Source organism: Protopterus annectens, chromosome 13.part0 (assembly GCF_019279795.1).
Source record: "Protopterus annectens isolate FY-2018-M chromosome 13.part0, PAN1.0, whole genome shotgun sequence".
NCBI lineage: Eukaryota > Metazoa > Chordata > Ceratodontiformes > Protopteridae > Protopterus > Protopterus annectens.
Genome location: NC_056747.1, coordinates 955,835,626 through 955,863,382, shown reverse-complemented (window position 1 = coordinate 955,863,382; position 27,757 = coordinate 955,835,626). Strand labels below are relative to the sequence as shown.

The 27,757-nt window shown below is 41.2% G+C and overlaps 1 protein-coding gene across 4 annotated transcripts in view; it reads right to left on the bottom strand.

Moving 5' to 3' along the window:
- Positions 1-27,757, bottom strand: part of LOC122787814 (signal transducer and activator of transcription 5B-like) — a 2,227,565-nt gene that overhangs the window by 1,569,152 nt on the left and 630,656 nt on the right. For all 4 annotated transcript variants that reach the window (XM_044054718.1, XM_044054719.1, XM_044054721.1 and 1 more), the window contains one exon: positions 26,082-26,238. In XM_044054718.1, coding sequence (XP_043910653.1) covers positions 26,082-26,238 — 157 coding nt within the window. The remainder of the gene's footprint in view (positions 1-26,081; positions 26,239-27,757) is intronic.

Below are 27,757 nucleotides of genomic sequence, written 5' to 3'. Positions count from 1 at the left end.
AAGACCTTGATCATTATGCCAAATGCACAATTTTTGGTGTAAACGTTGAAAACTGCTGCCCTTTTTTGGAACTTAACTGATTAAACAAGCTTCCATTACAAACAAACAAAACGTATACATTCAAAAATCAAAATGTGACATGCGACTAACAGAAGTAAATTCATAACTTTTGCATGGAAGTGCCTCTAAATGCATTAAGTATTTTTATACTTCTGTCTAGGTCGCAATACATGTTCCTGCAGGTAGATGGGATTTGCTGAAAATGCAAATTAAGAGAAAGGGATACATGGCAAGATATACATTTTGGGAGGGTGCAGAACTTGATAATTTCAAAAGGGAAATGCGGGAGCTCTTGGGACATGTTTTCGCTAGGGAAATTGTACCATCTAAAACCATGTACTTCTGGGGACATATCCAATAAACACACCAGAGACTACTGCAGATGACTATTACTTGTAACTTTAACAGTTGCAGACAAAGTAATCACAAAAACATGAAAGTTGGACAGACACCCAGAAAATCAAATTTCATGAGCTACGGCTACACAAATTCAGGAAAGACAACCCTACCCCTTTGGCTGTTTGCTGGGTTTCTGCATTTACATGGTACTCTGACATCTGGGAACACTTTTTATTTGGCCTCTCAGCAAATTTTGACACACTTCACAAGCTCCAAGTACTCATGTCTTTTGTAATATCTGACCAGTAAAACATCTGAAAAAGTCCTTCCTCTACATTTTGTGCACATATAGGTTCATAGGTAGGTACTAGGCTATCTGCCAGAGGGCATTTATAAGCCTAGCCAGAGTGTGTCAGCTTTTGCCGCCCCATTGATGAATTAACTGAGCCTCTGTCACGAAGAGCCAATGAAGTGATCCCAGGGGTGTATTTTCTGTTACCCATCTACTTATCAAGGTTTCTCTTGAGTGTTAGTGAGGGGCTCTGCCTAATGTAGTTAGGAATTTTGTTCCAAAGCATGGGGAGTCTCTGTGACAGGAATCTATCCCTCCAGCATGTTCTATTTATTGTTGTGGCCAGGTTTACCTCACTAGAGCGAGTGGCTCGCAGTGACTTGGATTTCTTTAGGTGGAGCATGTCCATCAATTCTGAGTTGGACATGGCTTTGTAAGTCAGGCAGAGATCACCTCTGAGTAAGCGATATGCCACTGAGTACAGCTGGAGTTTTTCCTGTCGGACTGCATAGGACATATGTTTGAGACCAGTAATCCTCTTGGTGAGGTACTTTTGTGGTCTTTTCAGCTGGTGAAAGTGTCTTGTGAGGTACATCCCAAACGGGGCATTGTACTCTATGATGGGTCTGATGAGTGACGAGAAGAGGGACACTATAACCTCTATTTCTAGATGCGAACCCTTTAGTAATTAGATGGGCTACATAGAAGGATTTCCTAACTACTTTGGCAATATGATTGTCAAAGGACAGATTACTATCTACCTGGGTCCCTGATCTCTTATTACCTCTTCTGTATTAAGGGGGCTGCCACCTATGTGATAATTCATGGGTGTTTTGTTTTTCCCAAATGGGATGACTATGCATTTTTTGGCATTTAGTTTGAGACCATGACTTTTGACACCAGGTGTCCGTCTCAGTATGGCCCTTTTGGAGAATATCTGTGTCAGCCGGAGAGTCAATTATGGCTCCTAGTTTGCAGTCATCGGCGAACTTGATTAGCCATAGTCCTCCTGCTTTTGCCTGTACTTCTGAGAAGTATATGTCGAACAGTAGAGGACTACTTGTGACTGGTTTAGAGTCGGACCTGGAGCCCGCTATTCTTATTGTGCGAGTTCTGTCTAAGTCAGTTGGCAACCCATCTCGTGACGTAGGGGTTTATGTTCAGGCTGGTGAGTTTTTCTATAATTCCCGAGTGGGGAATGGCGTCAAAAGCCTTGGCGAGGTCAAGGTAGGCTGTGTGAACTACCTTCCCCTCATCTATGGCCTTGGTGACAGTCTCGAAGAAGTCAATCAGGTTTAGTAGGCATGATCTGCCCTTAAAGCCGAACTGGGTCGGGTCAAGTGTTTGGAGGTTCCCAATGTCTTTGTTAATGGTCTGAAAAAGGAATATAATGAGCTGTGGGTGGAAAGTACAGTTGTGTACACTTACCATAAATGTAGATGTTCGTGTGCATTTACTGTTGCAGTCATCACATTTAGGTTATCTGCTTGCAGTAGCCCTTAGTCGGCCTGTTTATCAAAGTCTTGGGTCCTGCATCAGTTGCTGTCATTTTCCATGATGTCAAGTAGTCAGGGGTATAAAGCATGCAGCCGACGCCATTACATCAGTTTTTCTTGCCCTTGTCCCAGATGTCAGATGCCCCCCTAATGGGAAGCAATTATATATATATATATATATATATATACATACATATATATATATATATATATATATATATATATACGAGGTTATACCTCCAACAAAAAAGCAAATACACCGAAAAGCTTTTAAGCGTAGCAAAAAGGGATAGAGGTATAGCCAAATGAAGTCAGGGGGGCTGGAGGGAGGGTAACCAGGACTGCAACAGTGAATACACTCGAACATCTACATTTATGGTAAGTGTAAGCAACTGTACTATGTTCTTCGTGTTTCACTGTTGCAGTCATCACATTTGGGTAGATTCCCAAAGCTAAGGATGGGAGGAGGAATTTAGATAGCATTAGGACCAGCTATAAGGCCCTGCAAGACTGCAGTGGCAAAACCAGTTCTGGATTTAAAGAAAATTGGCAAACGGTAATGCTTGGTGAAAGTATGTACAGAACTCCAGGTAGCAGCTTCTAGGATGTCCCTGGTAGGGACACCTCTGAGAAAGGCTGTAGAGGTTGATGCAGCCCTGGTTGAATGTGGTCTTATCCCCTGTGGGATAGGTTTTCCATGGTGCTTATAGCAGAAATGAATGCAGTGGCCTATCCATTTAGAAATGGTTTGCTTTGAAATGGCCTTCCCCTCTGCCCCTGCAGCAAATGCCACCAGCAGCTGTTCAGATTTCTCGAGAGGTTTGGTCCTGTCCAAGTAAAATCTAAGTTGTCTGTGCACATCGCAGGAGTGCAGTATCCGTTCCCCTTTGTTCTGTGGATTAGAAAAGAAGGTTGGCAAATGAATGGACTGATTAAGAGCCACACTGGATACTACCTTGGGCATGAAGGAGAGATTGGTCCTGAGGAACACCCTGCCTGCATGAAAGATGACGAAAGGCTCCACTGCCATAAGGACCTGTAATTCAGACACCCTTCTTGCTGATGTGATTGCTAAAAGGAAGGCTGTTTTCCAAGAAAGGAATTTCAACTCTGCATTTGCAGCTGGCTCAAAAGGAGTTTTTTTCAATACAAAGTTAAGGTCCCAGGCTGGGGTAGGGGCTCTCCTGGGTGGCCTTAAGTTTTTCGCTCCTCTGAAAAACTGCTTGAGCAGTGGATGAGAAAAGAGGGGTGGTTCTGCATTGTAATGAGCTGAAATGGCTGAAGCATGAATTTTGATGGAGGAAAAAGGCCCTTGTGAAGCATCTCAGCTAAGTATTTAAGAATCTTAGGTGAATTGGGCGCTGCTGTGCTCATCCCCTGAGTTTGGTTCCAGGAACAGAATCTTTTCCATTTTTCAGCATAAGATTTTCTAGTACTAGGCCTCCTTGCCTCCAGAATGACATCCAACACTTGTTTGCTGAGGGATGGTAATGGAGAGATCAGGTAATTAGCCAGGCTGTCATATTCAGGGTTTGAAGCTGAGGGTGTAGAATCTCTGTCCCTTCTGCTGGGACAGCAGGGTAGGGGTCTGAGGCAGGTGCCATGGTGCCGGCAGTGACACACTGCACAAGAGGGGGTACCAGTGTTGGCGTGGCTAGTCTAGTGCAATCAGTATCGTCCTCGGTTTGTCCTGTTTGATCTTTAGTAGGACCTTGGAGAGGAGAGGAAGAGGAGGAAAGGCATAAACTGATAGATTTTTCCAGGTGAAGGATAGGCATCCACTGTCCAAGCTTGTTTGTGGGGAGTCCTAATGCAGAATTTGTCCAATTGGTGGTTCTGGGGGGAGGCAAACAGGTCCATCTCTGGGCTCCATTTGTTTATCAACATGTTGAATGTTTTTGGTTCCAGTTTCCACTCGTGGGTCCATGAGATTTCTGTTTAGATTGTCTGGCAGTGTACTTGGCTTTCCTGGCAGGAATTGAGCCTGTAGGTGCACTTGGTAGCTCAAGGCTGCATTCCACAGAGCCATGGCTAGTCTGCAGAGAGGGTATGAGTGGGTTCCCCCCCTGCTTGTTTATGTACCACATAACAGTGGTGTTTGTCCATCTTTACCATTAATTGTCATGGAAGAATGTGGTCCTTGAAGGCTGTCAGAGCATTCTGTACAGCTATTTCTTTTTGATTGCTATGCAGGTGCATTTGACTTGGGTTCCATTTGCCCTGAATGCACCTTTCTGCCAAGTGAGCCTCCCATGCATAGTCTGATGCATCTGTTAGGGTTTGGGCAGCAGGGGGTAGAGTGAATGGCAGTCCCTTGTTTAGGTGGCAGGTCTCTGCCCACCAAAGGAACTCTAACTGTAGGCAAGGTATGTTAGGAATCATTGCTTCTAGATCCTGGGAATGTTGACACCATTGGGTTTTAGATACCATTGTAGTTTCCTCATATGCAGTCTTGCATATGGAATTAGGAGAATGCAGGAGGCCATGAACCCCAAGGCTTGCAGTATTTGTCTTGAAGATAGCAGGGTCTTTGTGGCCATTAGTTTGAAGTAAGCTGTCAAATTTGTTTCTCTGGCATGAGGAAAGCCATCTGGCAAGTTGTGTTCAAGCTTGCTCCCAGGAATACAATTTGTTGTTAAAGTACCAGATGTGATTTATTTTCGTTTATGATGTACCTCAGAGAAGTTAGCACTTTTTGTACAAACACCAGATGATTCAATAGTATGTCCTGGCTTTCTGCCCGAATTAGACAATCATCCAGGTATGGGTACATTTGAATATTTCTTTGCCTGCAAAATGCAATGACTGAAGCTAGGCACTTTGTGAATACCCTGGGCACAGTAGATAAGCCAAAGGGCAGTGCAGAGAACTGATAGTGCCATGAAGCCTGCTTTGAAGCGTAGGTATCTTCTGCAAGATTCCCTGATTGGAATGTGCAGGTAGGCTTCCTTTAAATCCAGTGTTGCCAACCAGGCATCCTTACCTAGCATAGGAAACAACTGAAGAGTTAGCATCTTGAATTTTGGGATCACCAAAAAAGTGTTTAGAACAGAGGGATCCAGGATAGGACGCCAGTAGTAATCTTTTCTGAGCACCAGAAAAAGTCTCGAGTAGAAACCTTGTCTCCTTTCCTCTTCTGGGACAGTTTGAATAGCCCTTATACTTAAGAGAGAGAGAGAATTTGCTTTTGAGCCTCTGCTGGCCAACCGTCTGGGGTTGGTAAAATGTGAAAATGGAATCTGCATCCTTGGGAAACTATATTTAAAACCCATTTTTCCTGGGTAATGAGTTCCCAGTTTTTTGCCTGCAGAGCAATCTTTCCCCCTAAAGGAGCAGTCAGTTGAGAAGGGCTTGGAAGTTTTAAAGTTAAGGCACTGAGACAGTTTACCATAAGGGGGAGTCTTACTATTCCCCGCTTTGGAAATGGGAGTCCCCCACTGCTTAGTCCTGTTCGTACCTTGGGACTGACGCCTGAGTGTTCTGCTGGTTCTGGGTTTGGACTGAGAAGGCCTGGAAGAGGCAGGAAAGGACCAATTCTTAGAGGGCCAATGCCTACTAAATCTAGGAGGCTGTACTTGCAGGAAATCTTTACCAGTTTGCATAGATTTACCTTTTTCCTCCATCTTTTTAAGTACTACTGCTTTGTTGCCAAACAGGTGGTCCTGGTTTAAGGGAGCAACTAGCAATTTAGCTTTAACATGATCTGGCAAAGATTGCTCCTTAAGCCAAGCACGCCTTCTAAGTACAGACCCAGTAACAGCAGCCCTGCAAGATGCCTCTAGTGAATTAAAACCACACTGCAAAGTATGTTTTCCAACTTGTTCAGCAGAATGCATTAAATCATGTAAATCCTTATTTTCAGCACAGTCAGGAATCAACATTATTTTCTGTTTAAGCAATCCAATAATATGCTGCTGATACTTTAACATATGAAACTGGCAGTTTAAAGCCCTAATGGCCAAGGCTGCAGAACTGTATAACTTCTTACCCCAATCTATCCAGCGCCCTGGAATCTCTATCAGAGGGGGTAGGATTTTTAGCAGTAGTAGCCTTAATGCCCTTGGGTACCTGTGAAATGGTCTCAGGATCCACAGTAGGATTTTTAGAGAGGAACTTGTGAGAGTCAGGAACCCTGTAATATCTACCTGGTTTTCTGGGAGCAGGAGGCAAGGAGTCAGGGGCCAAGCTAGACTCTGAAAAGGCATCATCAACAATGTCCAGTACAGGGGGGATAGCTAAAGGCCTGTGTTGGGCCAGAAGTAAGACATCCCTAAGCCTCTTTTTAGAATCAGAGCAATCCTGGCTTTCCCAGTAAAAATGCTCCCTAAGAGTACGCAAGGTTTCACCAAAAGAGAAACCCTCTGGAGGAGAAGCAGAGGGAATAGAGTCCTCTGCATCAGAATCCTCATTGGTAGATAAGGGTAAATCCTGTTCATCAGAGGAAACAGAAATTTCAGAATCCTGGTCAGAAGAATCATAAGCAAATTCAGTCCTAGGTCTCAGAGAGGAGAAGGTTGGCTTCCCCTGATTAAAGTCAAGGAAGATGAGACGGCAACCGATGCAGGACCAAAGACTGATAATCAGGCCGACTGAGGGCTACTGCAAGCAGATAACCCAAATACAATGACTGCAACAGTGAAATACGAAGAACATCTGCCAGATGGCAGGTCATTGAGACTACCAGCTAGTGCATCACTTCTCCCTCTAGCCTAAGTTTAGGAGACTATTTTCTGAACATCCACATTTTCTAGTACATAAGACTCCCTGTGCCCCTGAGGATTAGAAGCCCCCTTGACTATCTCCTTCAAGTTTCGCATGCCGGTATTTGACAGCTCTGTCTTAACATTCTCTTTATATTCATCTCCAACGTTCCTTTTAATAGAAATCCAGCACTTCTGAAAAATGTACATCACATTAAGACAATGTTATCAAACAATCCAAGTAGAAAAATAACCAGTCAACACAGCTGAATCCAATGAAGTGGCAGTTCCAAAGTTTGATAAAACAGCATAAAAATGTTAAAAACATCCAAGAAAAAGACTAGCGCTTTCACACCTATCCAGGTGCTTCTTCAGATCTTATAAAACAGGCATAGAATGCTGCTTAAATACAGAGTTTCAGGACTCCCTCTTAAGATCACGTGACCTATGCAACGGTTTTAAAGGAACATAGTCGTTTAAACCCTTTCCTCTGTGACTGTAATTCTAAAATCCATTTAGGTTTCAACACATTTTGTTTTAGTGCTGACATCACCTCTAATGCTGACATTAAAAAGCTGTAGCGCAATAAACTTAAACTTATGAGTACTTCCAGCATTTAGAATATGTTTTGACAGTGCATTTCTTTTATCTTTTCTAGACACATCATAAATGTGCTCATGTACATGGTCTTTTAATGCTATGTTTACCAACACAAAAATGTTTACAAACAGTGCAGCTTGCTAAATTGAATTTATAAACCTGCTTGGTCTCAGGATGCTCAAATCTATCAGTAGTTTCAATAAGCTGACACATATTACAGTCTCTATAAGAATGAGTCCGTATTCTATTAGTAATCCTTGGTTTCTTTTGAACATGTTTGCAACACATTTTCCTCAAAGAAATACTGTTCTTAAAACAAAATTTAGGAACCTCACCTAAAACAGCTTTGTTTCTATCATCACATGTAAGGACATGCCAGTGTTTTTTTAATAATATCACAGACAGAGCTAACATCATCTGAGAAGGTAATGCTCATTCTCATTGTATCCTTGTGACCCCCAGAACTCAGCCTCTTGGTCTTGATGAGAGAAATATAGTCTGGACTGAGGATTCATATTAGGTAGAGCCCCTTGTCATGCTACAGCTATCTAATGCTGTTGGTAAACTACTACTAAAGTCATTTGCCAGTTCATCAAAAGAAGATATCATACATTCATCATCTGCCTTGAGCTTGGCATACCTAAGGAACTGTACTTTCAAGACATTCCTGGGAATATGTTGTGGGTGCATACTCTGCCTATGTAAAATACTACATTTTGGAAGCTTTTTGCTATACTTGAGTGTTTAAACCACTCTGTTGCTTTATTATTTTAACATCTAAAAACTCAATATTCTCAGCAGAGAACTTAAGAGGCAAATCGTAGAAACTTGGTTGTCTGTTGCAGATACTCAAAGTCATGCAGCACAGAAACAGAACCTGCCCATACAAAAAATATATCATCCACAAACTTGGCAAAGTATGGGATATACTGTTTAAAAAGACTGCGCTCATTAAAGACAGAGTGTCACCCAATAAGCTAGCACTAGGTTTGCTTAGCTATTGGCACAAGGTATGCTCATCCCTACAGCCACCCACTGCTTGTATAACTAATCTTTAAAAGTGAAAACATTGTTCAAAATCAAATCAAGAAGTACACTAATAAGATAAACATGTCCTGCACTGTAATCAGAATATTTATACAGGAACAGAGTAACAAATTCAATCCCTGTGTCATTAGGCATGACCCTGAAGAGTCTCACCACATCCACTGTAACCAACAGAAAACTGTCAGTGCTGTTGGTACTGGACCAATCAAATAAAGATGTTAGGAAATGCTTAGCATCTCTAAGGACAGTGTTAACTTTATCTAGTACTGGTCACAGTTGCTTTTCAACATAAACAGACAAGGGCTCAGTTGCCCAACAACAGCCAGAGACAATTGGCCTCATTGAAGGGTTTTCCGGGGATTTATGAATTTTAGGGAGTTCATGTAAAATAAGAATGCCGGACATTCAATCAGAAAACACTCAAATAATTCCTTGGTAATGTTACCTTCCATTAACAAATCATGTAGATTAGAGCAAATTCTTGATAACACCTTATCAATGTCAGATTTAGAGCAAACAGCATAAGTAAAACTATCAGATAGCATATTACACATGCTCTCAGTGTACCTAGAGGTGTCCATCACAACTACGGTGCCACCTACAAGTTTCATCAAAGTTAAGTCCATAAGGGACTTAAACTATGTTTCAGTAAGGTTAAAGTCTCTATGATGTTTACTTTGCAACAACTTACATATATCTTGTTCACAAAGTTTCAAAAAAGTCCCAACCAATACTGGACTCACCGGGACAAACTGACTAGGTCTCTTATAGACATCACTCTGAACACTGGAATTTAGGAGGCCATACATCAGTTTCAAAGAAATACTCCAGACAAATCATCTCAAATCAGTGAGTATATCACACAAAGGACATCAATAAACACCATCACCTGACTGTCTTACTGCCCCCTCTTCACAGATGCAATCAAACTTGGCCAATAGCATATGAAAAGGCATTTCTCTCATGACCATAACTGAAGAGGACGTAGCAGGCAGGTAATGTTTCTCTCTAACAGCATAATAGGTAAACCTTATATGTACTTACCCTCTTGGCAATGCTTTCTCCACCCTCTTACCAGGATAGGGTACAGACTACTGTAATAATCTAGAGCATGTAGCATGTGCAGTTTCAGGGCAACCCACTACTAGTGTGTTCCTATATTTCAACGAGTTCCATCAAGTTTTTGTTCCCTGACCTACCACGCTGGTCACCTGGAACAGGTATAGCCCAGTGATTACAATGGAAATATTTAAAAATTAAGACCCTGTTGTGTACTTGAGCCAATGTGTACTTTTGCCTTTGTGACCTCTTGTGAAGATTTAGACTGTCCCAAAGGGTTCCCTTACATCCATGAGTGGTACTGGATAACCCCTTCTAATGGATTTATGCCCTACTGGCTAGAGAGAAGTAACCCCTTCCATTTCCTCAGCACTGTTACTCGTTACTCTTCCAATCGTCTAATAAAACTGTCATGTCCTAAAGTAAAGTCCTGAGTGCTTGCTCCCTAACCACAAGGTTTCCTAGCATTTCAAAAGTAGTGACTTGACATTCACTTACCCACTTCTGACTTCTATGTTCTCAGAATTTCTCTGTATAACTCAGGAGTCAAATTAATACATTTAAATAAACAGTGTTTAAATTTAACACCATTCAATCTACACCAGACATTCTGGATACACCATGCACACTGCCTTACCCATGAGCAGGGCTTATAAAAACACATCTATCCATACCTCTCAGCTGTACATATTTTCACAAAATGTCCAGATTTTGCCTCATATTTTTGGTTCATTTTTCATAAAATTGTAGTTTTCTAGTAAATCTTTGGCAAATCATTGAAGATTTAAGTCAGAAAATAATGACAGACGTTTGAGTTTCAGACTTCATACCCATCAGAAAAATTCATGCTAACACCAAACCTGTTTTGTTTGTTCGAGCAATATTTAAAAACTGTCCCTATTTTTGGGCCTTTGTCCAGACTTTTTGCTTTAAGTGGTGAGAGGTATGCCTGGTTTTCTTGATCAAGCTGCTGTTGACTAAACACCATTTTTAAATATCTAAACAAATCTAAAAAAGTTAGAATAACGACACAACCAGGATCCAATGTAGAAAATTTAATAAAATCTCTAGCGCCTCGGCTTGGAGCCTTCAAAGGAGAATAAAAAAGCACAAAAAACACCCAAGCATTTATAGCACAATCAATTTACATTAATTACATAATTGCTCTCTATTAAGCTAAAAAAAAACTTTCCAATTACGTTCCACATTGATACCTATTGGACTTAAAAGTCCCATACTTTAAAATAAAAACAGTCTCTTTATACAAAAGTTTTTTCTTTACATCCAAATTACATCCTTTTTCACAAATATGTTCCAATATGGTACACTGTAAGCCTCCTGGACTTTTATTACGGTGTTTCTCAAAGTGCATTGCAAGAGAACTTTCAGGTTTAGTACTTTTAATATCTCTGACGTTTTCTTGAATTCTAAGTTTAAAAGTCCTCTTGCTTTCACCCACATAGAACATATTGCAAGGGCATTTTATAGTATAAATTATCCCTTCTGTGTTACATGAAAACTTGTAATTTGCTTTGAAAGGAATTCCATTAATATATTTAAATGTATTGCATACATATTTACATATAATACATCTTCCACATAGGATCAATGTTACAACTAGGGGTGGAGAAATAGGCATGTACTAATATGTCTTGAATACTTTTACCTTTACAGTATGAAAACATACGGATTTTGCATATTTTCTCAGAAAGTTCTTTAAATTTTAAAAGAAAATCCCAATAATGTTTAATCACACCTTTTACCTCACTAGATAAAATGTCATTAGTAACTACATATTTTTTTCTTAAATTAGACACTACATTATTTTTTTATATTAGTAGGTTGCCATGTTTGTGGTACATCCGTGGTGGTGCAGTGATAGCGTTGTTGCCTCACAGCAAGAGGTTCTCCCATTCGATTCTCGGCTGGAGTGCGGGGAGTGCCTTGTGTGTGGAGTCTGCATGTCCTCCCTGCGGTTGGGTGGGCGTTCGAAAGACATGCATAAATGGGCGTGCCTTCATTAAAGGTTGAACGTCGAGCTGGCAACATCGGCATTCGTGAAAATCTACTGCCAATCATTAGCGGACCGAAGTTCTGCTGTGGCGATCCCTAACCGGGAAAAGCCGAAAGAACATGCCATGTTTGTAACTGGTTTGTCTGCCTATACAAATTTCCTTTAGCATTAACAGGGCATATACATTTTGTTTACAATAGCCCCTTTTAAAAATAACTTAGCTGTTATATTAAGCTCATGTATTAAATCTGGGCCATTATTACAAAGCCGTACATTCCCATATGGAAGATGTATTATATGTAAATATGAAGGTGCTAGAGATTTTATTACATTTTCTACATTGGATCCTGGTTGTGTTGTTATTCTTACCTGGCCAGAAGTGGTGGGTGTGTTTGTTGTTGTTGAAATCTATCAAAGTTACCACCTTTTTTACACTCAGGAAATAATTTGATTATAAGCATGCCATCCACGATTTGGCTTCCTCCCAGTACTCATATGCATTCTGATAAAGGGTCACAATCACCCACTGATGTTGGGCACTCATTTTCTTTTTCTTTGCATGCAATCGTTCTCTTTCAGTACCTTTGGGCTGTCTCTGCTTTCACTTATTTTACACCTCAAGCTGTTTTATTCTTTCAGTTACCTCAGTCTGCAAGTATTTCATTTCTAATGCCAGTCTAATTATTCTGAGAGCATAAGGGGATGCAAGGAGTTACTCTGCTGTATGCTCTGCACCTTCTGCCATTAAATGATTATCTCCAGCTTCAGTAGATAGCGTTTCATCTGCATACAGGGCCTACCATTTTCTCCTTGAATATAGCTGAATACAAAACTCTCTTGGCTTTGCATACCTCAAGATAGTTATGATATTGATGTTTTTCCATACTCCAAAGTACTTTACTTCCCAGCTAGTATGACTAGAGAATACATGAAGTGCTGTGCCAGATATAGTGATGTATATTTACATTTATGCTGAAGCTGCAAGGGTAAACATGCTTTTTTGGTGACAAAAACAGTTTTACAGGCTATGCATGTCCAATTAAAAAGATACCTCCACTGCTACAACTAACGTGATAGACAAGATTACAACCCCACCCACTGCCAACAATTAATAAGTGATGGTCAGGAGTTATGATTTTAACTCCTGCACCACTGCTTTCAGACCAGCAGTATAACACTCATTATACAATGACTGTCCATTAATATTCAAAAAATGAGCACACTGATTGGTCAGCCCAACCAGTGTGCCCGTTGCAAATCCGAGAATATATGAACGGATCTGGTCGACCGGACTTTTTTCCATTAGTATATCTCATGATTTTTTTTACTTTTATATCTTTTTTTTTTTTTTAAAAATGAAATTGGAAAAGGGAAGATCTCAAACGAACGAGGGAGATGGAGCAGAGAAAAATAAAAGGATAATCAGGTACGTTCTGCAAAACTAAAGAAACTTACCCAATTATCCTTCTATTTTGTCTGTCTCGGCTCTCCTGAACGTTGTCACATTTTTTTTTTTTTTTTTTTTATTAATAGCAATGGAGATTTTCCTTTCTCCACTGCTTCCTTTGCACTGCACTGATGTACTGGATAAGCGTGGGAACACAAGTCCCATACGCATGCGCAGTACATCAGACAAAGCCCCAGGATACTGGAAAAAATGTGGAAGGCCACCACGGAGGCATTATACAAAGACATTATTTAAGAAACGTATTTTTTTTTTCTTAAATAATGTCACTGTATAATAGCAATAACAGACTCTGTGGTGTGGTATATTGAAGATTTACCCATGGTTGGCTTTAATCACTCGGGCTTCACCCTCGTGATTAAACCACACCAACTGTGGGCAAATCTTCAACATAACATACAGATGTCATCGGTTACTGCTTAAGTAAACTACAATCTGTACATTATAATATACTTAAACTTAAGGCTAAGACAATTCTTCTCATACTCTGGTACTAAAGCAAACTTTTATGGCATGACAGCTATATATGATGGCATATGTGTACTGCTTCATCATTTAAGACATTATCAGACAACAAATGCTTTGAAACAGACTACTCATCCACAAAGTTTATCCCTGTCCATTTTCAAGTGCAACTTAGATCTAAGAACAGGAAAGAGAAAAATTACTGTAGGACAGCTCCCTTTACTACTAATGGGCAGATGCAGCTCCTAAATGCTTTATCCCATGTGAGGGCCCCTCAAATTATCTATGGTATGATCCCAGTTATCTTCACTAGAGATAATATGTAATGATTGTCCATGGGGTGGGTACAGTCATGCTACATCGAAATGGGATATGGTATTTTGAGCACAAAAAGGGAAAATGGCTAGACTTAAAATGACCCACAAAGGCAGCTAGCCCAGTACTTACCTATGAACCTAAAAATAAAAATCACTAAAGTCAGGAACCATTAATGGATATAAGGTACAGTCATCTTGCCTTTACTTGTTCACAGTCAATGACTTCCGAAAATAAAATTTTGTGACCACAGTCAGTGACTTCCAAAAATAAAATTTTGTGACAACACAGATATAAAAACATTACAAGTACCCTTTGCAATAACAATGAGTATTAAAGAGACCAGCAGCTATACTATAGAAGAGGCATGAAAACTTATACATGTAATAAAAACACTCTAAACAGACCTAGTTAAGATCATCTGCACAGCAGCTCAACTAAATGACGCCTCATTTCCTGAAATCAAATCAGTAATACAAAGAGAAATGACCAACATGCAGTATGTGCAACTTCGATGAAGTATTCTAAGGAAAATTACAATGGGAAGTTTGCCATAACTAGGCTTACATTGTCAATGGACAGGCTGTACTTAAAACATAGTTCAGCATTTGTTGGCAGAACAAACCCAAAATGGTTCCTAGACTTTCTTGCCCCTTACAGTAGGCAACAGGATTATTTTATGATTCTATTCCTGAATAAAGAGGAATGGATAAATCAGAGAATTGTGATAAGTATAAAATAAGATGCTATAAAAATACTGCCAACTTACAGATCCCCCTTACATATATATGTTCCAGGAGCTTCTTATGCAGTAGCCAGGTGTCTGCATCTTGTGAATGCATTAACACACCTACACATAAATATGACCTGGTAAACAAAGCAGCATACTAGGCAGTGTCCAGCACAACATTAACAAATAAGAGGTCCCAGCTGAACCTATAACAAACGAAGACTGCATTTTACAAAATGAGTCACCATTACCCCCCACCGGGTGTAGATGCACCACAGAGTAGCATACTTACCCCATGGCATGCTGAGTGAGACAAAGACCTGCCAGTAGAAAAAAATATTTCCATGCATACCTTAAATAAAAACAATTCAGTCTGCTTAACACCATTCCAGGTATTACCTAAAGTCTGCCTGTCAAGCATGCAATGTTGCATGTCATCATACCGATGACCTGCACTGTCCGCTGTGCTGATAATGACCATGGCCAAGGTCAATACCTCTGCCAAGTCATACCTTTAAACATAGGACTAGCACACAGGCCCATACTATAAATATGCAGATTTATGTTTGCCTGGCACAGATGTTCAGCAACAATTTTATTTTATTTTGCATTTGTATACTGTGTAGTGTCTGGCTGGGATTGGTAGCCCACTTTCAGAGGAGACAAGCTCCATTAATGTACAACACAATATAAAAGACACTTGATTAGCACTAAAATAGTTACATAAAACAGCGAATCAACAGGGTAGTACATCCTTAGGAAATTAGATTACAGAGTTATAAGAAATGTAAAGGATCATTTGTTAAGTTGCATATTCATATAGGAGGTGAACAGTAAGGAGAGGATTCAGGAAGAAAAGGAGGGGAGAATATAGAGCGCTTAGAAGGTAAAGAGGTAGTGAGAGAGAAAGAGAGAGGTAGTGGGTACATGCAGAGAATGAGGGAAGAAAAGTGTTTCTGGAAGAGAGAGAGAGAGAGAGAGAGAGGATAAGTAACACGTGAAAGGTGGTAAAGGAAATTAACCAGGAGAGCAATATGGGCATAACCAGTTGTTATTGAGGTATTCTTTTAGCCTACATTTCAAATCCGAAGAGGATGGGGTACTTTTGTAAGACTAAAGGGAGAGAATTAGCAATTTTGTTTGAATAGAGGGAGTCTCCGTGGGAGTTTCTGGACTGAGTAACTTTGATCAGTGGTCTTTTGGAGGATCTGAGGGCTCTGTTACAAGTCTGAGGCTGGACAAGGGAAGAGATGGCAGGGCAGGTGAGAGGGTTTTGAAATAATTTTGTGGGTGAGGACAAGTTGATTTAAAGTTAAGAGGTGAGGCAGTTCTAGCCAGTTCAATTGTTTTAGAGCAGTGCAGTGATGAGCTTTATGAGGGAGACTGGTTGCAAACTTAGCTATTTTGTTGTAGCAGGATTCTAGGTTTTGAAGGTAATTTTTGCGTAAATTGGTGAAAATATGTGGGCAGTATAGTAGTGCAGACAGAAGCTGAGATCTAGCTGTGGCTAGCCTTGCTTGAGGTGTTAAGAATGGCTTTGCTCTGTAGAGAGCACCGAGTTTTGCATGGACTTTTTTAATTGTTTGGGATATGTGAATGTCAAATTTTAGGTGACTGTCTATGATAACACCTAGTAGTTTGGCCTGGTTAGTAGGTTCAATTTTTGTGCAATTTGTGGATAGAATAGGGGATGGGGGAGAGGTGTTCTTTTTAGCTTTATTTGTAAAGTTTATTACCTTAGTCTTCTTAGGGTTGAGAGAATGAGTTGATGGCTAGTAAGAAATGATTCTGTTTCCTGGAATGCTTTTTGTGTCTTTTCCTGTAGTTCTAGAGGGGATGGGGCAGATACAATGAGAGTAGTGTCATCAGCGTACTGTATTATTGCGGCTAATTTGGTAGCTAACATGAGGTCATTTGTAAAAATGATAAACAGAAGAGGGCCCAGAATGGACCCTTGGGGAACACCTGTGTTGACAGGTAGTAAAGGAGAGAGGTTTTGGTCCCATTTGGTGGCCTGTTGTCAGTTTGAAAGGTAACTGTGGAACCAAGAAAGGGTTGACTGACTGAGGCTGAAAGTGGCAAGTTTGTTTAGGAGAAGTTGGTGGGATATGGTGTCAAAAGCCGTTGTTCATAAGATGGTGAATGGCATCTGAGAAAGCAATAAGGGCAGTGTTAGTACTGTGCTTGGGGCAGAAACCATGCTGTGTATTAGCTAGAAGGTTATTTGATGGAAGGTGTTCTAGGAGTTGTTGGTGAATACATTTTTCAAGGATTTTGGCTATGGGTGGGAGTATCGCTATAGGCAAAAATTTGCAATCTCTGTGGAAGGGCCACATATATTCATGACACCTCCTGTCATTTACCCAAGGGCCAGACAAACAGATATAGATTTGCACAGTTATAGTATGCACAGCCATTTTATATGTTAACTCCCAGAAATACAGACACACTTTAGAGCACTAGACAGTAATGCTTGGAAGAACAGCAGTATTTTCATCAACTACAAAGAGCTCTGAGAGGATGCACTGTGCTCTGCAAGTGCATGGCTGTCTATCTTCTTAAGGAAATGTACCCTTGTACATATATTCAGTTTACCCACGCCTAGCAATGTCAAAATGTATACCTGCATGTCATGTATACTACACTGGCAACAAGTTACCAATAATATCAGGACAACCAGTTCCTATACATGCCTGCACTTATTACTGAGATGTCTTGCCCTGCCTACAGTGTAAATTAGCCTACAGCATTGGCTACTGCAATGTTACGCCTACACCACTATAGTACTGCACAGCTAGTTAACAGCTGTGTTTCTTTTAGGTCTCCACTAATGCTGGCACCAAGGACAACTGGCTTCCCCTAGACCTACCTACAGGTTCTAACACAGAGGCTCTGCAGGGAGTGCTTATGTGCCAATGTGCAGCAGTTACATCAGCTGTACATTTTTCCACTTATCCCTCCAACTATACTATTACAGACCCCCATAACTGCCACGTCTCCTGTAGTAAGGCATACCTAGGTTACCAGTGACTGTAGCTATCATTTGTCAGTCCCCATCAGAATGGGGTCTACAGCCATGTTTCCTGTGTTCACAGCTGCCTCCTGTATGTGTGGGAAGTAAGGTGGACATTACAGGCTGGAGAATTTCAGTCCTGCTGAAAAATAAGACCCTGCTATAGGCACCCCTCATTTATAAACAGCACCTGCTCAGGAGATGGGTGCTGACCAGCCTTACAGGTGTGGCAGATGCTAATCTAGGATAGCACTGCTGCAGGTGGGATGAACTGCAGACTTAAATAATGCTATAAGCATGTCACTGACATGCTATGGCATGTCAAGGCAAAGGCACATTTCCATAGAGGCAGAGATCAACGGAGGGGGAGCATCCAGAACAGCAGGTTAACAGAGCCTGAAAAATGTCTGGTACCCTTATAGAGGACAGCAGTACTGTAATCATTCCAGAAGGAGTGGCCACTGGCATCAGGACAAACGGCTCCTTGTACATCCTAGTGAATGGTGCACAAGCTTAGTAACACTTGCAGCAATCTGCTGTACAGCGCCATTGCAGACACAGACAGGAATTTTCTATTGCACTGAAGAAGGCTCGTTTCTCAGCCGAAACCGGTTTGCATGATGAAGTTGCCACAATAAAGCCTATTGATTTTATCTTCCTTTGTGCTGGATTGCTTTTGGATGTACAATATGCATATGGTTTAATCCGTGCACTTGGTCTACCCTGCGTGGCTTTGGTTTGTTTCTTGTTTGACACAGACAGTAACCTGACCCACCATATGTTGTCTATGTTATGCTGTAGTACATCAGGTATCCAAGGTACACTGGGACAGAAGCAGACTTGGGTGGGAATTATATGGGACATCTTGCACTGTCACCCTTAGCATGCATGCCAGAAGGCCACGACTGTATCATGGGTACCCACATTAACTCTAATGTGCCTATTGTTTGTATCTGCAGGGAAGACCACTGTTACAGTGAAACCTGAAAAGGGTGAAGCATCAGTTAAAATGTGCAGGGCTGACAATGAGGGAATACAAATATATGAGAGGCAGTCAAATGTCAGGGTCACTTGTCAATCACCATCCTAGTTGGTTATCTGCCCGCGGTAAAGGCATAGCCTTGCCCATTGATGAACTTAAGACTGAATGGTCCAAGCACTCTTCATACTGAGGGGCAGTGGTGGGGTTCTCCCACAGCTGCATGTACCAACAGAGTTCCCCTTGTAGCTGCAGCAGCAGTAAAGGAGTGCAATGCAAATGAGACAAGTATGCTTACCACAGCGCACCATCACTATCACATAAAGATGGCCCAAACATGGGGGCAGCACTCTGAACCAATCAGCACATATTCTGGACCATCAAGGCACAATCTGCAACTACGCCAGCCCATGATGGACTTGATTACTGTGTTGTGTGGCATTCATTCGGTCTGTGGTAGAACACATTGCTTCAATGACCAGGTCAATGTGGAGGACATAAAAATGTTTCATGCACCACAAAAAAAAACATTACCATAGTGACAATTCAATTTTATACACCAGAACCATAGTAAGGTAGCAGTGGTTTATTTAAAAAAAAAAAAAAAAAAAAAAAGGACCTAGCATCTACATCCTCTGTAGTATCAAATTCTACTTTTGGGCTTTCTAAAATAGAACTACATTACTGAGACAACAGATTTAGCTGAATCCAGGTCTCCTATTCACTCCCTAGACCACAAACCAATCTCTAACCACAGACACGTCAGATTTTACTTGAGGAGCAGCATCCATAGGGGTAAAGGTGCAAAGACAGTCAATTCATTCAGACAGACCAAAGCATATCAACATAAAGAAGATGTTAGATGTGATCCATTCCTTAACACCTCTTCATCTATGGTCACCAGGACCTCTTCAAGTGATTACAAATAGTAGTGCAGTCATGTAGTACAAAAACAAGCAGAAAGGTACAAGGCCATAACCCTTATGCATGCTTGCTATGAAGGCCTAGGAGGTAGCTGCACAGCATTCCTTAACCCTTCAAATATCTTGCATTCCATCAGTGCACAGTGGCAGACAAGGTGAGAAAGACTACAACACACCCCTGTGAATGGAAATTGAATACAAAGATCTTCCAGGAATTGAACCAGTTGTGCGGAACACTTCAAATAGATCTGTTTGCTTCTTTTACAAAACAGCATTTGCTCCTTTGACTTACAGGCACTGGTTCTATGACTCAACGGGTGTGTAAAAACTGAACAACCTGAGGAAAAAAAAAATCTGTTTAGTTTGAGGGTAAGGAAGAATTCTGCTTAAAGGAGTTTTTTTTAATCCAGTGCCATCTGTAATCTTCCGGCACAACTTTTAAAACCCAAGAGCCTGAGACAATTTTTTGCCAAAGGAGAATGTTAAAGATAAACTTTTGAAGTAGGTTTGTTGGCATATTGTCCAGAGGAGAGGGAAGGCAGGAAAGAATGCTGGCATAGTCATTCGGTACTGTTGGTCTGTCTCTTTCTGAAAGGACCCCTGTTTCTTACCTCCCTCCAGCAATCTGTTAGTATCGGCATGTTTGCCAAAAAATTAGAAGTTATGTACTTACCATAACTTGACATCTGTGTTGTCAATTTTCATTCTTCCTCATGAATGGGTCTCAGATCTGAACCTTGGAACAAACTTGGACACATCTACCAGATTTCAGATCCAAAACTCAAGCTCCTCCATCTACACATAATGCCCTACTCTATCCCAAACTCCTCAAATAGAGTTGGCTGCCTTAGACCCACTGTGTTACAGAGATAAAACAGACAAAAGAAAAAGACTGAGGATCAAATCCGGAACATGCTGCTTCCAATATCATCCAAAGATCCTTGTGACAGAGCCAGGGGTGGCTGGGAGGGAAGTGAGGAAGAATGAAAATGGACAACACAGATGTCAAGTTATGTCACGTACATAAATTCTAAATCTGATGTTATCCTTTTCATTCTTCCTCACGAATGGGTTAGAACCCCCAGCAAAGTAACCTTGGGAGGCCCTCAAGGAAGGACATGCCAGAGCACTGTTCAACCAAAGGAAGCTCTGCTTCTGGAGACAATGTCTAACTTGTAATGTGTAACAAAGGTATGAATCTTTGACCAAGTGGCTGTAGCGCAGATGTCATCAATGGAAGTTCTTGAGGAAAAGGAAAATGAAGTCGCCATAGATCTACTGGATAGAGCTCTAGGAGGACGATGCAAATCCAAACCTTTTTGAGAATAAATCAGCGAGATACAATCAGTGATCCATTTGGCCAGAGTTATTTTTGGAAACTGTCTGACCAAAGTGGTTAGTAGAAAAAGATACAAACAGCTGATCAGACTTCCTGTACCATTTTGCTCTGTGAAGATAAAAACATAATTGTCTGTGCACATCAAGAAGGTGCAGCATGTATTCGCCTATATTGGAAAACTTTGGAAAGACCACCAGTAACTGTATAGACTGATTAATAATGCTCTACGTAGCCACTTTAGGCAGAAAGGAAGGGATGGTTCGAAGAGGCACCCTATCATTGTGGAAAGTAATGTAAGGTGGCCTAGCAAATAAGGCTTGGAGCTCAGAAATTCTTTTTGCTGAAGTGATAGCTAGAAAAAATATCGTTTTCCAAGAAAGAGAAACTTCATATTGCATTTGTTCACCGGTTCAAAGGGTTTCTGAGTTAACCCCTGAAAGACCACCGTCAAATCCCAAGGAGAAGAGGGATCTTTTATTGGAACTCTAAGGAGACAGATTTCCTTCACGAAAGCTTTACATAATCTGGAAAACACCAGAGATGATTAATTTCCCATATGAAAATTGGATGTTGCTACCCACTGAAGTTTAACATAAGCAAAATGAGCCCCTTTTTTAAAAAGAGGGGTAAGAAACAACAGAATGACTGAAGTAGGTGCTGAAAAAGGGTCAATATTCTGATTGGAAGCCCAAAAAGAAATTCTTTCCATTTGCTTCTATAGACTTTCTTGATGGAGGCTTTCTGAGAGGCCAAGATAATGTCACAAACTGAGGTAGAGAGCCTGGACCATCTGACTATTACTGGAAGTGGCAAAACCAAGTGGTCAGCTTGACAGCATGTAGATTGCAACACTGGATCCCTGCTGGATCAGATGCACGAGATCCTGAGTGGGTTCCAATATCCATGGAGGATATTTCAAGTGAGACCAGAGGAAGGGAAACCATATCTGACGAGGCCAGAAAGGGGCAAGGAGTATGACTGAGCTTTTCAGCTTGCTTGCTTTCTGTAGGAACTTCAAGATTAGCAGAAGGAAGGGGTAGGCGTAGAGGAGACCCGGGGCCAATCGTGAATAAAAGCATCCCTTGGTGACTCCCCTGGAGTGGGGAATCAGAGCAAAGTTTTTAGCTGCATTTGTTGAGCAGTGAGGCAAATAGGCTGCAGTAAGGCTGACCCCAGAGCAATAAATGAAGTTCGCTACTGTCGGATTGAGGGACCACTCATGAGGGATCAAAATGGACCTGCTGAGTCTCAGTGTGTTGGTTTTCCCCGGTATATGCATCACAATGAGAATGCAAGTCTGACGTGATCACCCATTCCCCAAACCCTCATGGCCTCTCTGCACAACACATAGGAATGGGTTTCTCCTGTTTTGTTAATGTACCAAATCACTGACATGCGGTCCGTGTGGATAACAATCTTTCCCAGAGGGAGAAAGTCCTGGAAGGCTTGCAATGTTAGGACTGTTCTCATCCCTAGGACACTGAAATGCAACTCAGTCTCTGAAGGGGACCAAGTGCACTGGGCTATCTTTCCCTAAAATTGCCCCCCCACCACCCCACCCCAGTTGAGAAGCGTCTGTGGTCACTGTGGTGAATGGGGGAGGAAGAGAGAGCAGTCTGTCCAAGAAGAGATCGTCTGACTGAATCCACTAGTGTACATAACGTTTGTAGACTGGAGTTAGTCTTACGGAAAATGATAGAGGCTGGTAAAGAATGGACCACTGCACCGCCAATGTCCATTGAAGTACTCTCACAAAAAGTCTTTCTAGAGGAACTAGAAGAATGGCAGCTGACAATGACTCCAGAGCTCGAAGTAATAGTTTTACTGGAGGGGAATGGATGAGACAGGCCTGGATCTAATTTCTCAATGATGCAATGCGATGAAGATGTAATGATGTCTCCTTTGAGTCATAGTATTCAGTTGAGTTCTTCTAAATTCCAGAGTCTGAATAGCCCTTGGTTTTGATATGGCATGGTTTACTTGGACGCCTAAGTCATTGCAGATCTGGAGCAAGTAATCCCTGGCTTGTAGGAGTTGACGTCTGGATGGTGCTGTGAGGAACCATCATTCAAATAGGGAAACATCTGGTGTCCTCTGACTCTCATGTGAGCTGCCACCACTGCCATGCACTTGGTAGACACCTGGGGGGCTGTGACGAGTCCAAAGGGCAGTGCTTTGAACTAGTAGTGATTGACTCTCAGCCAAAAACCCAGATCTCTCCTGCTGGGCTTGCCAATTTTGATGTGATAGTACACATCCTAGAGATCTACAATGCACATCCAAATCATCTTTGCGCAGAAGAGGTAGGATGGATTGAACCATAACCATTTGGAACTTTGATTTCTTTACAAACTGGCTCAAACTGCTTAGATCCAAAACTGGTCTTAGGTCCCATGTTTTCTTTGGCACTAAAAAGAAGCAGGAGTAAGTTCTGAATCCTATCTGTTCTGGTGGGACATCCTGAGTGACTCTTTGTAGCAACTTTTGTATTTCTCAAGCTGCATACTCCCCTCTGACTGGGTGGAATGTTGGGAAGTTTCTTCCTTTAAAAGGGAGGTGGAAGGGAAAACGGTATGTAAATCTCTGGATGTGATTTTTAGCACCCAGGAATTGTTTGCAATGTTTGTCCAGGCATTCAGGTGCAAGGAAAATAACTGCCTCCTGGACAGTTAGGTAATGCTTCAGGAGGGCTAATAGGGCCCATCAGAAAAAGTCTCTCTGAAACCCTGATTTTGCGGACTCCCTCTTGAGTGGCATCTTCCACTGAAACCTCCTCCTCTGCCTCTGGAGGAAGTATCCCCTGCTCGAGTCCTGAAAAGGTCCAAGACACCTATGGAACCACATTTTCTTATCACCTCACTGGTTCCTAGAAAAGGAATGCTTGGGGGGGGGGGGGGGGGGGTAGAAAACTTGATTCCAATGGCAAACAGTGACTTTCTTTTTGCTCGCTGTGGGTGAGCATATCTTTCACCAATGGTCCAAACAAGAAGGAACCATCAAAGGGGGCATTAACAAATGACACCTTAAAGGGTTTTGCAAAGTCACATAACCTCATCCATACACGTCTCCTAATGGCTACGCCTGTATGGAGGGGGGTTCCCCTAACAGGGAAATAACTGCAAGAAATGAAGCTCTTGGCCAACTGCTATTAATATGCTCCAGAGATGTTTCTATTCCTTAGCTTATAGGTCTTAAATTGGATTTTACAAGTCACAATTAAGACAGTAACTATTGTTTATAATATTTTGTAAACTTGAAATATCTCCTGCTTGAATTACTCACATACTGTTAGCAGCATTTTATTCACCCAGCTGAGAACTTTCATGTGAGGCTAAGGAGTTCTATTTGTGCTATTTGGTTGCCAAAATACTTAGAAAAACATGAAATTTATGGCAACAAATAAATATTACATCAACAATTTATCTTTACCTGGACTAGACAGAGGTCAAATATCAATACTGCTGCACTTGCCATTGTGTAAGCTTTAAGATAATCATCCCCTTTCGGCTGTTCCCATTAGGGGTCGCCACAGCGGATCACCTGTTTCCATTTCTTCCTGTCCTCTGCATCTTTCTCGGTCACACCAACCACCTGAATGTCCTCTCTCACCACATCCATAAACCTTATCTTACGCTTTCCTCTTTTCCTGTTACCTGGTAGCTTCATCCTTAGCATCTTTTTCCCAATATACTCGGCATCCCTCCTCAGCACATGTCCAAACCAATGTAATCTTGCCTCTCTGGCTTTGTCTCCAAACCTTCCAACTTGGGCTGACCCTCTAATATACTTATTCTTAATCCTGTCCACTCTTGTCACACTCAGTGCAAATCTTAACATCTTTAACTCTGCCACATCCAGCTCAAACTCCTGCCTTTTTGTCAGTGCTACTGTCTCAAAGCCATATAACATAGCTGGTCTCACTACCCTCTTGTAGACCTTCCCTTTCATGATTACAGGTACTCGTTTGTCACAAATCACTCCTGACACTCTTCTCCACCCACTTCATCCTGCCTGTACTCTCTTCTTCAACTCTCTTCCACACTCACCGTTACTCTGAACTACTGACCCCAAGTATTTAAACCTTCGCCACCTCTACTCCTTGCATCCTCGCCATTCCTCTATCCTCCTTCTCATTCACACACATATATTCTGTCTTAGTCCTGCTGACCTTCATTTCTCTTCTCTCTAGAGCATATCTCCATCTCCCCAAGGTCTCCTCCACCTGTTCCCTACTCTCACTACAGATCACAATGTCATCAGTAAACATCATAGTCCACGGGGACTCCTGTCTGATCTCGTCTGTCAACCTGTCCATCACCACTGCAAATAAGAAAGGGCTCAGAGCTGATCCAAGATGTAAACCCACCTCCACCTTAAACGCATCCGTCACTCCCACCGCAGACCTCACTGCTGCCACACTACCCTCGTACATATCCTGTACCACTCTTACATACTTCTCTGACACTCCTGACTTCCTCATACAATACCACAACTCCTCTCTAGGCGCCCTGTCATATGCTTTCTCTAAGTCTACAAAAACACAATGCAACTCCTTCTGACATTCTCTGTACTTCTCTAGCAACACTCTCAGAGCAAACATCGCATCTGTAGTGCTCTTTCCCAGCATGAAACCATACTGCTGATCACTAATCATCACGTCCCTTCTTGTGTAAGCTTTGAGATAAAATGCTTAAATACATTGTATGTAACATGGTTTTGGAATCAACACAAATATGAACAAGCAAGATTTGATGTCTTGAGGCTTCACTAGGATGTAAATGCAAAAACAACTACAGGTACACCCAGCTGTAATGAGTTAATAGCAAATCAGATGAGACTTGGCAAGATTTCAGCTAAACCAACCAAGCAACATAATAAGGCTCAGTCTAACACAACAAGTTGGTTTAACCATTAAAAAAATTTACTCCAATTTCTCTCAAAAATGCTTTTAGTCTGTAACTATAAAACATTCATCAGTTACTTATTTACAAAAGTAGTGAAAGTTATTAGACACTTCAAAGCTCCATGGACTTGCAATGATTAGATTACTAGTTCATGTAATGAAATCAAAAGAACATTTGTCCAGTGAGAGGTGGAAAACTGCAATACTTCAAGAAGGCAATAAATGCCCCTGGAGCAAAAAAGGAAATAAATATTTCACCATTCAGCATGCACAGCAGTTAGATCTGTTACTTCTTATCTACTGGACAGCATTCGAAACTTCAACTGTTATCTTGGTACATACCTTAAGCTGAGTAGCATAATGCCCTAATTTTATTTTCAGTAAAAAGCCATCTTCCCCAACCTGATGTTCAGCCTTCTTCTGTAGTTCCTGAACCAGACCTTCAAGAAGTCGTTTTGCCCGAAATTCATCTTGAGAACTGTCAAGATCAACTGCATCCCTGTAAGTGGAAAAGTAAAAAAAAGTAACACACTTTCCTCTAGCAAACGGTTTGAGCATCACAGATTATCAAAAGTCAAGCTCCTCATTTTTCTCCTTCAGTTAATTCAGTTTCAGAAATCAAGGGCAATTTTTTTGCCATTTCTTTTTGCTATGATTATGCCCTCATCTTGTAAAGTAGGCTTTATTCAAAAAGTAGTAATTTTTACTTTAGTTAGATCAGTGGACTTATTACATTTAATAAACTGGTGTTTCTGTTTTCTGCAGTCTGCAGCAGGTATTATCACAAATTATACCATGACCCCCCCAAAACGTGCACGCTGATTGGCCAGCGTGCACATTGTAAATCGAGTTATACTAATGGAAAAAGGTCCGGTCGCCCGGACTTTTTTCCATTAGTATAACTCTACTTTTAAAACACTGTCTCGCTATGTTAAATGGGTTTAACATAGCGAAACCGCTTTAAAATAAGCAATGGAGATCTCCGTTGCTTATTTTAAAGCTGTCTCGCTATGCTAAACCCATTTAACATAGCGAGACAGATTTTAAAAAAAAGCAACGGAGAAAGCAAGATCTCCGTTGCTTTTATTATTCGCTATGTTAAATGGGTTTAACATAGGCGAGACACTTTAAAATAAGCAACGGATATCTCTGTTGCTTATTTTAAAACTGTCTCGTATGTTAAACCCATTTAACATAGCTAAAACAGTAAAAAGCAACGGAGATCTTGCTTTCTCCGTTGCTTTTGCTCAACTCTGATGTACTGCGCAGGCGCTCAGTACATCAGAACTGCCGCTGATGCCAGACATCTCGCGGACGGCAGTAAACAGGCATTATACTATGCCATTATTTAAGAAAAGTAATAGTTTCTTTTCTTAAATAATGTCATGGTATAATAGCAATAACCCACTTCTGGGTGTGGGTAATGCTGTATTTACCAAGGTTGGCTTTGTTTGGTCCTCGGCCGCCTCGACCAAACCACACCAACCGTGGGTAAATCCAGCATTACCCACACCCAGGCGTGGGTTATTGCTATAGTAACCAGAATACAGCACATTCAGTTACTAAGTCAGACAATAAATGGAAAAATAAATGCAGCTGTTTTCAACTGAAAGGTAAAAAGAAAGAAGGAGCAGGATAATCAAATGTCAAATAAGATTCTTAATATAGTATATACTGCTTGGCATACAGTGTAATAAAAGAGATGTAAAACTAATCCCTATCAGTGGACTGATTGATCACTTTCCATGAGAAAACTACGGATGTGTGAATCACCTCAATGACGTACCTACTGTACAGTGAGTTTTTATGTTATAACACAAGGAATTAGTTGTTGTTGTTGCTGCAACAACAAGGAATTAGTGCTGGAAAGAAATATTTGGAATAACTGTGCAGCTGAGAAAATGAAGATACAGTAAAGTAGACAGCTGTTTACTGTAGTATAGCATTTGTGTTATTCTACTGTATGCAAGTACAATAAATGGTTTTTTTTGTTTATGGAACAAACCAAAAAAAAATTT